General features: G+C 35.8%; 1 protein-coding gene across 3 annotated transcripts in view; it reads right to left on the bottom strand.

Moving 5' to 3' along the window:
* Positions 1–432: 432 nt before the first annotated feature.
* SPAG6 (sperm associated antigen 6) overlaps positions 433–13271 on the bottom strand; it is a 72694-nt gene continuing 59855 nt past the window's right edge. For all 3 annotated transcript variants that reach the window (XM_070728116.1, XM_070728117.1, XM_070728118.1), the window contains 2 exons: positions 4933–5078; positions 433–1029 (listed from right to left, as the gene is read on the bottom strand). In XM_070728116.1, coding sequence (XP_070584217.1) covers positions 963–1029; positions 4933–5078 — 213 coding nt within the window. In that variant the 3' untranslated portion in view covers positions 433–962. The remainder of the gene's footprint in view (positions 1030–4932; positions 5079–13271) is intronic.

Raw genomic sequence — 13271 nt, 5'->3', positions numbered from 1 at the left:
TATATGCAGCCCCTGAAAAGCTAAGTTTTGTTTTTTGAAATACTGAACCTTTTAACCTTCTCAAATGCTGAGCCTTTTAACCTGGAAACTTAGGCCAGAGACAAAGACAAAAGGAAAACAACGTTGGCTTCACAAAACAAATGTTATTTGCATTTGACAATGCATATTGAGTTCTATTTTTCTATTATATGGTGCTATGTTGTTTAATGAAGGAATTATTGAAGTGTGTTTAAAAGAGGGTAACTACCCTTATAAATTCTGAAAAAAAATTGTGTATTCCTACATCTTTAAGCAAGGTTCAGTACCATACTTACCTTTTCTCCACTTCTACTTCACAATTGCTTTCCCATTCTTACAAATAGTTCCTTTCCTAAATACCAGTTCTCTTAAAGCTACTTCTAGAAGTGATAAATGAAACAGTACAACAAAAGCTTGGTTCTTAAAAGGTCAAACATTCATTGGTTTACTGCAAGTACCAGAAGAGAGACAATAGTGGGGAGATAATCAAGAAAGTGGAAGTACAAGAATAATAGGTAATTTCTGCTTAGACTGAACCACAAGCCTTAGCAAAAAGAATAACAAATGTACAGCTCTGGTGCTTACTGGATAATGTTGTAATTCTTCATCAAAGAAAATTTGATGGTACAAGCTATTTAGCAAATTTCAGATGCATTCAGATAGAGTTCTGGCCTCCGTGTACTTGGACTTGCAAAAGTACTGAAAAACACTGTTCTCTTAAAATTGGCATATGACAGTCTTTTTTCTTAGCGTGAATTCTAGAAGTCAACTGTGGATGAAAGGTGGAAATGGTATGTCTTCCTGTTGTCATAACTGATTGGTAGCATATCAGAAGGTTAAATATTTCCCACACCAGTCTTGGCCAAACTATATTTGCTTGCCACTCAAAACAGAGATAAGAAAAAGGGGGGTTTCTTCCTCTCTTTCTTATAAAGATGAAAAATTTATAGAACTGGTTGATAATTTTCTACCCTTTCCAGAAGTGCTTCAGAATATCCAGGAGAGTAATATCTGAAAGAGAAGTAAAGGTTATTTTATTAAAAATGTATCATGTTAAATACTAATGCTGTAACCCAGCAAAAAATTAAGCATACTTAAAATCAGTAGAATTGTGTATAATTCAGATTGCATTTGGGAAATAAAAATTAGGCTAAAAGGCTAGAATACTTGTTTCATGAAGGATGATTTCTCTTCAAACCCACAGGGAAAAAAAGTGCATGCTCCAAATATATTTGGTATCAGATTAGATTAGAAGTAAAGTAAATACCAAAATATTTGTTCAACTTCTGCCCATTTTATATAGTAGGCTTGCTGGGGGCAATTTAACAGCAGTACTTTGGGAATCACGGGAAAAGAGCATTGCACTCTTAGCATCTAACTGTATCTTAACCTGGATTTTGTACCTAAATCTTATATCTATCCAAAAAAAAATTCCTGTAGTAATTTAACAAGAAAAAGTTTGGGTTTAATTTAGGAAACCCAAATGGGAATACCTTATAACCTACAGGATATGATTCTTAACAACCTCACTCATTTTTAGGATGTATTTTGTCATTTAACTAGAAATACACATCCAAGAACAAGTCTTTGTTCCTTGCAGTAAAACTCAGTTTCTGTATGTTTGGTAGGGAGATTTTCCTTACTTTATTATACAACTGCAAAATAAAATACTATTTTATTTTGCAAAGGTTTGTCCACAGAACATTTCTTTAGCACTGCCTGAACTCTTTTGAAATTTTATTTGAATGATTAATTTCTGTCTGTGTATAGATTCTTGGATAGGCAATCAAAGAATAAAGGTCCCATCTTCCCTCGGATCCCAGTACAAAGGTCAAATTTAAAAGCAGCCTCCACCTTTTAGGACAAAAAAAAAATGTTGGGAGACAAAAAAAATTAGGGGAGAAACTCTTTTAAAATCAGAGATGGTGCCTAAATCAAATAAATAAAATATGCAAACCAAGCAGTAAATCCTTTTGATGGGGAAGGACATAGTTAAACCGAATACTAATGTGTAGATGAATAAAGTCTTCATTACTAAGTGAAACTAAAAGCAATTGGAAATATTAAACTAATAAAATAATCAGGATTATGTACACTTTACTATGACAATGAATGCTACAATGTTTTTTGGTACTGTGAACATTAGAGGATTTAAATAATTCTGTTATATTAAAAAACTGACACTATATTACTTGCTACTTAGGATTTCTTCTGATTAAAATCCATGAATTCAAACCATAGATTTTTTTTAAAAAAAGAAAAGCACCTGATGTATCTCAATATAAATTCAATAAGATGAAGCATACTGATACCCAGTCTAATATACTCTTTCCCATTGTATTCCTTCCAAATACACTAAAATTACCACACATGGTTATTGGAAATATCTGGAGTTGTAATGTATCTAGTTGGTATCAGGTCAGAAAATTCTCAAATTTAACATCATCTCTAACTAAGGTATGTGCTTTCAAAGGGTAGCAACCAAGGAGCTTTTATGAGACGTGCATTAAAATAATTTTATAAGTTAATTAGAATGATGATAGCATTAGTTTATTGAAAATGCAGCTGACCAGTAGAGGGGATACATATGTATGGCATAGAATTAGGAGTGCTGGGCACACAACTATATTTTTAACTCAGTTACTGTATAGAACCCATTTATAACCAATTCAGTTCTATATATCTGAAAGCAGGGCTTGGAGGGCACAGGGAAAAGAGAGGGCTTAGATTTTGACAAACTAAGGTAAGCTATATGGCAATGTGGAGCTATCCTCTTAATGCGTTTTCTTTATCCAAAGCCATTTTGCTAGTCAGAGGTCACCTTGAGATCACTAACAGGTCAACTACCATCTAGAATTGTGTTTCCCAACCTTGGCAATTTGAAGAGATCTGGACTTCAACTCCGCTGGCTGGGGAATGCTGGCTGGGGAATTCTGGGAGTTGAAGTCCAGATCTCTTCAAGTTGCCATGGTTGGGAAACACTGATCTAGAACAGGAGTGTCAAACTTGTATCATCACAGCCATGTCACATCACGTATTGGAACCTTTTTCTCCTTCTCTAAACCAGGTGAGGTGGGACCAGTATGTGATGCATTTCTTCCCATGGGTCACAAGTTTGATACTCCTAGTCTAGAAGTTCTGAACTATTTCCTATATTATTTGTAGATTTCCAAGTAATCAACCATCTTAGCATATTTACTGGGGCCACCTCCATGCTGTCTTCTAGTACTGGCTTCTTGAACTTTTCTATTTTAGTGGACACCAAACTAAAAAAAGCATTTCAGGATTTCTTGTTAAGGATTGCTTCAGATTACATAACTATATGTTTATAGTGATGCCATGTGACATACATACATAAAGTGCATCACCTAGACCAGTGATGGCAAATCATTTCTTCCTCGGGTGCCAAAAGAGTGTGGGCAAGCGCTATCGCGCATGCACAAGTGCCCACATCCATAATTCAATGTCTGGGGGAGGCGAAAACAGCTTCCCCCACACTCTGGAGGCCCTTTGGAGGCAGAAACGGCCTCTTTCCCAACTTCTGATGGGCCCAGTAGGCTCTTCCCAGGCTCCAAAGGCTTTCCTGGAGCTGGGGGAGGGTAAAAATGCTCTCTCCCAGCCCCTTGGAGGCTCTCAGGAAGCCAAAAACGCCCTCCCAGTGCCTCTGTGAACCAAAAATCAGCTGGCCAGCACACACGTACACATTGGAGCTGAGCTAGGGCAACAGCTTGGGTGCCAACAGATATGGCTCCATGTGCCAGCTGTGGTATCCATGCCATAGGTTTGCCCTCACTGACCTAGACTGAACTTAATAGATGGATGGTAATAAAGAAATACATTTTATTGTATAGTTCAGTAATAAATCTGGTCATTCCCCACTTACAATTACTCTGTGGTAAGATGAGCAATCAAAAAGTTAAAAAAAAAATAGAAATAAATTAAAATTCTTTTAAAAAATATTCTTTGGATAAGACTTTTTTTTTTACTTCTTAATGAAAAACTACTTCTAAATATCCTCAGGGACAGGAATGAAATAGAAATTAACATATATCTAGTTTTGTAGATTCCAAAGCAAATAACAGTTCATAATCCCAGAACCACTGAATACTTGTACAACCCAGAGATGGAGCTCTTGCCTCAAAATCAGGAGGTTGTGAGTTTGATCCTAGGTACAGGCAGATGTAAGGGTTTCCTGCTTGGCCAAGGGATTGGACTACATGACCTGCAAAGTCCATTCCAACTCTGTTAATCTGTTAAGTATTGACTATGCAACTGTTATGGTAATGCCTAATAAAATGCCATTATTAGAAAGTTAACTAAAGAAACTGCATTGGTTGCCGATCAACTTCCGGTCACAATTCAAAGTGTTGGTTATGACCTTTAAAGCCCTTCATGGCACTGGACCAGAATATCTCCGAGACCGCCTGCTGCCGCACAAATCCCAGCGACCGATTAGGTCCCACAGAGTGGGCCTTCTCCGGGTCCCGTCAACTAAACAATGTCCCAGGGGAAGAGCCTTCTCTGTGGCGGCCCCAACCCTCTGGAACCAACTCCCCCCGGAGATTAGAACTGCCCCTACTCTCCTTGCCTTTCGTAAGCTCCTTAAGACCCACCTGTGTCGTCAGGCATGGGGGAACTGAGACATCTCCCCCGGGCATATACAATTTATGACTGGTATGTGTGTATGTATGTGTGTTTAGAAAATGGGGTTTTTAAAATGTTTTTAGTAGAAATTTAGATTTGTTATAAATTGTTTTTCACTTTGTTGTGAGCCGCCCCGAGTCTGCGGAGAGGGGCGGCATACAAATCTAAATAAATAATAATAATAATAATAATAATAATAATAATAATAATAATAATAACTATAATTGTTTAAATATAGAATACGTGAAATTAATTATTTTCCAGCCTCACCTGACTATTTCTTCTGGATAACAATTATTAATTGTGTTGATATACTCTTGAAGTAATGAGCCAGGTTCTGCTTCTATCTCCTGAACTTTTTTAAGACCACCACTTGTTACAAAAAGACGCCGGGCTTTGGAATCATGTGGCAGAACCTATTGAAAGAAAACAAATTCAAGAATTCAATTTCCCTACTCAAAAGTTCTTATTTTCTTTGAAACTTAATATTAATGTGAAGCTGAGATGCAAAAGAATGAGCACAATTTAGCAAATGTTCTTCATTCAAGTCTAGATTAACAGATGAGGACATGAGCATTGTTGCCAAAAAAATAATATACAAAGGAGAAAAATATGTTGCTGAACTGCAAATGTGAGTTTTTTTACTAATCATCTATTCCTGAAAATGACATATATCAAGAGGTAGTGCTCTATCTTTCAATTTCTTGAGCTCACACAGCTATTCCTCACTCAGGAAAACCAATAATACTCATCAGATCTTGACTTGTCCAAGAAAAGGTAATAAAAGCACACAGATGACAATTCACAGATTATTATTGTTGTTTTATTATTACTATTACTATTACTAGTCAAAACGTATGCAAGATATAGGTATAAGCATAAACTAAAGCAAGTAGGTATAAGTAAATTTGGACAATAGGAGAGTAGGACAGGGACAGTAGGCACGATAGGATTTGGGGAAGAAACCACAGAGTCAGGTAATGCATTCCATGCATTGATCATTCTGTTGCTGAAGTCATATTTTCTGCAGTCAAGTTTCGAGCGGTTTACATTGAGTTTGAATCTATTTTGTGAGCGTGTGTTGTTACGGTTGAAGTTGAAGTATTCATTGACTGGTAGGACATTGTGGTAGATGATTTTATGAACTAAATTTAGATCAGATCGAAGGTGATGTAGCTCTAGGTTTTCCAAGGCCAAAATTTCAAGTCTGGTGGAATAAGGTATTCTGTTGTGAGCAAAAAAGTGGAAGACTCTTCTTGTGAAATATTTCTGGGCTCTCTCAATTGTATTAATGTCTGATATGCAGTGCGGGTTCCAGGCAGGTGAGCTGTATTCAAGGATTAGTCTGGCAAATGTTTTGTATGCTCTGGTTTGCAGTTTAATATTGCCAGAGAAGGAACAATGCAAGATTGGTTAACAACTGTTAGTGCAGTTTTGGCAATGTTGTTACAATGGGCTCTGACACTTAAGTTGTTATATATGAGTACTCCAGAGGGTCATCTAAAAGATTGTGTCCTCCAAGTTTGTATTTTGTGTCCTGATTCTTTTTGCCGATGTGTAAGATTTGTGTGTAAGATGTGTTGAGATTTGAAGTTGTCAGTTATCAGACTATTGCGATATATGGTCTAGGTCTTTTTGAAGGGTAGAAATATTGTCAATGGTGTTGAATAGTTTAACATTGCCAGCAAAGAGAACACAATTATTTATAATATGATCACTAAGGTTGCTTATGTAAAGAATGAATAGTGTTGGTCCTAGAATACTGTCTTAAGGGATACCACTGTTGATAGGTGCAGGATTTGATAAGGCACTCCCTATTTTAACTATTTTATGTCTGTTTGAATGGAGTTATCCAATCATGAAGGGAACCAGAGTTGTCATAAGATTTTAGTTTTCGAAGTAGTTTGTCATGTACTACTGAATCAAAGGCTTTACAAAAGTCTATGTAAATTGCATCTATTGATTTACCTTGATCAAGTTGTGAAGTCCATATGTTTTTGCAGCATAGGAATTGCAGGTTAGTGGATAATTTTTTTCTGAAGCCAAATTGTTTGTTAGAGAGTACGTTGTTAGTTTCTAGGTGAAGGATGATGGATTGATTTATGATTGATTCCATGACTTTGCAGGTGACACAACATTAAGAGTTTGGTCTGTAATTATCAACATTACTTGGATCTCCATTTTTGAAGATGGGGATGACTGTGGCTAGTAACCATAAGTTAGGAAAAAGGCTAGTCCTGACGGATTTTTCAAAAATTATGCTGAGGTTCCGCTAAAGTTGTGGAGAGCTTTTTAAAAAATACGCACATAGAATGTCAGGTCCAACAGATAGAGATGGTTTCAGGCTGCATAATGCTTTTCCAACATTATCTTCTCTAAAATCGATTTGTGTTAGTGTTGCAATTTTTGGGATGCGACTAGGAAATATTGGGCCCGAGCTATTGCTGTTTACAAAGACGGAGCCAAAGAATGTGTTAAAGAGATTGGGTTTAACAACTTTATCATTATTCTCTTTACCATTTTGTCATTTGAGGGATGGGATGAATTACAGCAAAGCAATTTGTCCATTTTTTCTTTGCTCCACATAAAATGAGCAATTTAAGAACATCCAAAGTGGGTCAGGTCACCATGGAAAGCAACAGGTAATGTCAAAATGCTAAGGGACACGTCCATTTGCATATAAATATCTAGTTCATACACAAAGTTAAAAGCTGTGACTATATTGCCAACTGACCCATCTCTACAAAAGAAATATCTCTAGAAGAGTCAAAGATACAACCACAGTTCATGATTACTGGAAGAATGTGTCTGTTCCAACTGGCAATAACAGCATGTTGCACTTTGTTGGTCTCATCCATGAAGAAATGTCACTTGAATATTGACTGCAAAAAATACGACTTCAGCCACAGAGTAATCAACACCTGGAATGCACTACCTGATTCTGTGGTTTCTACTCCTAACCCCAAAACCTTTAACCTTAGACCAGTGATGGCGAACCTATGACACGCGTGTCAGCACTGACACGCGTAGCCATTCTCGGTGACACGCAGCCGCCGGAGAAACAGGGAGCTTTAGGGAGTGCAATTGTAACCGCAATTATTATTATTATTATTTTTCCTCTCCCCTTAATTAAGAGGCCAGGCGATTTTCGCCCGGCCGATATTTGCGATGGCTGGGAGGGGTGAGAACACCGCCTCCCAGCTGGGCGCGCCTGCGCAGAGCGCAGGCTCGCCCACACGCTGCCTTTGGCAGCAGAAGCATGCCTGTCCAGCCGGGGGAAGAATCGCCCTGGCCAGATGTCAGTTTCAGCTGGGGGGGGCAGGGCACCGCCTCCCAGCTGATTGGCGCGGCGCCAAGCGTCGGAGCCCACCACGAACGGTGGTTGGCTCGCAGGGGCCGCTGGGAGCAAGGGGATGGGTTGCAGGCCTATTTCAGGGTCTGCACCCCTCGCCCCTCTGCTCCCTGCTCGTCTTCCAGAACGGTGTTATAAAGGGAGAGAGGGAGAAAGAGAGGGAGGGGAAGAGGGGAAGGAAGGAAAAGAGAGAGAGAAAGAGAAAAAAGTGGAAGGAAGAGAGAAGGAAAGAAAGGAAGGGAGAGAGAGAGAAAGAGTGTGAGAGAGAAGATAGGAAGAGAGAGAGAGAAATGATAGAATAAAGGGGAGAAAAAAAGAGAAATGAGAAAATGATTGAGGCAGAGAATGACAGGAAAGAGAGAGAAAGAGAGAGAGAAGTGACTCTTGATTTAAAGCATATGGTAAAAGCACTTAAATAATAACAGAGAAAAAAAACCCCAACCCTCACCTGTTTTTATTAATAGTTATGTTTTTGAATTTGCTGGTTGTTTTAGTTTTAATAGTAATAGAGTTTGGTTTTGTTTTATTATTAATTTCTTTTAATAAAAAAGAAGGGATTTATTATTTATTTATATTTATATTTATTTATTTGTTTGTTTATCTACCTATCTACAAAATACCAACCTTCAATTGAAGATTTAGCCAATGAAATTCAGCAACAAAAAAGTCACTAAATCAGTGATGGCGAACCTGTGGCAGTCCAGCTGGACTGCCACAGGTTCGCCATCACTGGAACAATTCCCCCTCCCCCTCACTTATCTTAGTTCATGGCACCCCACACAAGTTAAATAACAGCAAGACCAACAAAAGAAACCAACTGACAGATTAACAAAGAAATCACTAAGTAGGTAAGTTAAATAATTCTGCATATTTGTTATTTAAACTATAAATATCACAAAATTATGTTTTTTTCTCAAGGTGACACACCACCCGAGTTATGCTCAGTTTTTTGGCGAATTTTGACACACCAAGCTCAAAAGGTTGCCCATCACTGCCTTAGACTATCTACAGTTGACCTCTCCCCCTTTCTAAGAGGTCTGTAAGGGAGGTGCATAAGCGCACCACTGTGCCTACCATCCCTGTCCTATTGTCTTCTTTTGTTACTTTTTATCATTACTTATCTAATGTTTTATTTGTACAAATTATCACCCTATAATTATTTGACAAAATAAATAAATAAAATAAATATTTTATCTTGGCAATTAAAGGGAACAGCGATTCACTTCACATAAGAGGCAGAATAGGAAGCAGCCTTGAGCAACTGCATTTGGGATTCTACGATAGAAAAGTTAGCTACTTTCACACTGTCCAAGCAGATCACAAGATTGGAAGTGCTTCCATTGATAACCTGTCACTCTGCTATTTCTGAACATGAATCTGCTTATCTTTTGAAAGTTTAAGTAATAGAAATAACAGTAAATCTGCCTAAATTTTCTGTAAGACCATTGTGAAACAGTCATTTAGACAGCATTTTATCAGTGTTGGGGAAGAATGATAATAATAGTAAAGAGGTTTGCCATTTTTATGTTACTTTGATTATAAGGAAAACCACTAGCATAACTCTTCCTACCAACTTCGACAAAAGTGTTATAGCAGTTGTAGAAACTTAAAGTATCCACATACTATGAAAGTAGTATTGGAGTAGGAAAAATAATCAATGTCATTGCAGTTTATGAAATATTCTTTTCTAGAACAATAGGCAGCAACAAGCATCTGAAAGCAATTACAGTATTACACTCCTGTTCACAACAATAGTAATTACTGAATTATTCAGTCTCCCACACATACAAAATCCAGCTGTCTTAACTCTTTGAACATCCCTGAGTACAATAGTCCCTTTCCATCTAGAAATGCTCTACAAAGATGCCCAAACATACTGTAGGTATTTGCAGAAAATCAAGGAGCCAATATTAAGCCTAAAATGTCCATGACAAAGGAAAGTACAATCTTGCTTTAAAGTAGTGACTCCAGATTTTCAGAGATAACATAGGACAGATAACTGATAGTTCTAGAATCTGAGAAACAAGAACTACTATTATAAGAGAGAAAAACTGGATTTGCTCAAAAGACTTGGCCTTATTATGAAATGCTTCACCATCTATAAGTATTTACACTTCAAATTCAGAGGCAAGTTATGATTTTCAGAGGACTGGAGAAGCCAAAAACACTGATACAATAGAGGGAACCATTTTGGAGATAGTAGCTGTGTGAAACTGTAAGTCCAATTTCTAATCTTCAGTGTAAATTTTGTGTCTAAGTAGGAACTTTAGCTGAAAATAAATGTGATGTAAAAATAAGAGGTGAGCTTGGACTGGCGGCCTTTAAAATCTGCTCTGACAATAAAATCTACAAAAGGCAATAATGATTTGCTTGCTTACAACAAGTTCAATGTGGTGTTAAGATTGCTCAAAGACTATCTACTTGGTTTATCACTGCAAAGGATGCAGTAAGGAAAAGGCAGCTGTGGTATCATAACAATGAAGATAAAATATAATAATGATTGATGGAAATCTGGGAAACATCCTTCCTAGGGAGATTTAAGGATACTACTTTCTGTAATCCTCAAAAGGAACTGAGATGATGAGCAGCACCTCTCTAGACTATACGGGCTATTTGTTCTGTACTGATGCAGTACCCATTTGTTAAAGCACAATAACCACAAATACCTGTTTGGATCCAGAAAGAAGGAAAAAAATACATTTCTGTACTTAAACAACACTGTGGAGGAATTTACAGTACTTTAATTCAGTTTGCACTATGAATATAAAATGTAAAGTTAATACTATAATAATGAGATGACCAATCGTATCTGACAAATATGATGTTATATTCACATTTCTACTAGTAAAGAAACAAGGCTATTTTAGTCTTATGCATGAAAACATACTTTACCTGAGTCAAAAAATATTATTTTTTTTTTTTTTTTATTTATATTTTTATTTTATTTATATGACTTACAAACATTTAGACATCAAACAATACAACATTAAACATTTACACTTAATATATTTACAAGATTTATTTTTTAACAATTCTATTTACTATACCTTTTTCTTGATTTCCACCCAATTGTAAATTTTTTCCCACACTTTGTAATAGTCCTTATTTTGTTGATTTTGAATTTCGTATGTTAATTTGCTAAATTTGGCGCAGTCTAATATTTTTTTAATTACCGTTTCTTTGTTTGGAATCTTATCTTGTTTCCAGACTTGTGCATATGCTAATCTTGCAGCAGTAAGTAAGTGATTTATTAAGTAGTAATTTTCTTTGCTATGTTTGCCTCTAATTATGCCTAATAAATACATTTCCGGTTTTATTTCAATTTTATAGCCCAATATTTCTTCCATCCATGCCCTAATTTGAATCCAAAATTTTTTTGCTTCGTTACATTGCCACCATATGTGGTAGTATGTTCCCACTTCTTTTTTACACTTCCAACATTTGTTACTAATGTTTACATTCATTTTGGCTAGGCGTGCTGGCGCATAATGCCATCGGAAGAACATTTTATAAAGATTTTCTTTATATGGTGTTGACAAAGTCATCTTATAATTAACTGACCATAGTTTTTCCCAGTCTTCTAGCTGAATTGCATATCCAAAGTTGGTCATCCAAGATATCATGTTAGGTTTAACAATTTCTTCGATGTTTTCATAGTTTAATAGATAAATATACATTTTGGTTATAAATTTTTTGTCAGATCCTGTCAATATTTTGTCTATTTCATTTTGTTTATTACATATTCCAAATTGTACCAAGTCCCTTTTATATCTGCTTTGAATTTGGTAATATGGAAGCCAATCTATTACTATACCTTCCTCTTTAAGTCTTTCTCTAGTTTTAAGACTTCCTTTAGTATTTAATAGGGCTTCGTAGGTTATTTTTTGTTCTTGGCTTATTATGTTTGGATGAATTTGAGCTTCTAGAGTGGATAACCATCTGGGAATTTCGTTGTAATGTTTTTTCCTGACTTTCCGCCAGTGCGTCAATAGTGTATTTCGAATTTGGTGTTGTTTAAAGTGAGAATGTTTTGAGTGTTCTTTTTCCCACAAATGTGCGTGCCATCCTTCATTTATATCGTGGCCTTCTATTGTTAGAATTCTAGGATTTTCAAGGTTGACCCATTCTTTAATCCATAGTAATTTAGTGGCTTGGTAGTATATTTCTAAGTTGGGTAAACCGAATCCTCCTCTTGTTCTTAAATCTTGTAGGGCTTTCATGTTTATTCTAGGTTTTTTATTGCACCAGATAAATTTAGAAATTATTTTATTTATTTTAGCAAAGAACGATTTGTTTAGTTGTATTGGTGCTGTTTGGAAGAGATAGAGCCACCTTGGAAGTATATTAGACTTTATTGTATTGATCCTTCCCATTAAGGATAGATTTAACTTTGACCATTTTTCTAAATCTTCTTTTGTTTTTGTTAATAATTTTGTATAATTTAGTTCTTTCAGTGAAGAATACCTTGTCGTAAACCAAATCCCTAGATATTTAATTTTCTTTTCTATTTGAAAACCTGTTTCTTTTATTAATAATTTGTTTAAATCTTGATTACAATTCTTGGTTAATATTTTAGTTTTGTTCCTATTTATTTTTAAGCCGGCCACTTTCCCATAGTTCTCTAATTCTTTTACTAAATATATCATTGAGCTAACTGGATTCTCTAAGAAGAAGACCAGATCATCAGCGAAGGCCTGTGTTTTATAAATTTGTTGTTTAATTTGGGTGCCCTGTATTGATGATTCCCCTCTAATTCGGTTTAATAGTATTTCTATAGACATTATATATATTAAGGGAGATAGTGGACAGCCTTGTCTCACTCCTTTTTTAATATCGAATGTATTGGTTAAATCTCCATTTATAATTATCCTTGCCTTTTGTTTGGAGTATATTTTATTTATTGTATTTTCAAAGTTCTCTCCTAAATCCATAGTATTTATTAATTTTTTGAAAAAGTTCCAATTGAGGTTATCGAAGGCTTTCTCAGCATCTAGAAATAGTATTGCAAACTCCTTATCATTATGGCTTTCATAATATTCTAGCATATTTAATGTAATTCTTATATTATTTCTAATTTGTCTGTTAGGTAAGAAACCATTCTGATCAGAGTGTATTATTTTGTTTAATATTTTTTTAAATCTGTCTGCTATTATTGCCATATAGATTTTGTAGTCTACATTTAACAGGGATATTGGTCTATAATTCTTAATATACTTTGGATCTGTGTCTTCTTTATGTATCAGCGTTATGTTAGCTT

The sequence above is a fragment of the Erythrolamprus reginae genome, chromosome Z (assembly GCF_031021105.1).
Source record: "Erythrolamprus reginae isolate rEryReg1 chromosome Z, rEryReg1.hap1, whole genome shotgun sequence".
NCBI classification, from domain to species: Eukaryota; Metazoa; Chordata; class Lepidosauria; order Squamata; family Dipsadidae; genus Erythrolamprus; species Erythrolamprus reginae.
Note: the sequence above shows the minus strand (reverse complement) of the source record. Positions and strands in the feature narration are given on the sequence as shown.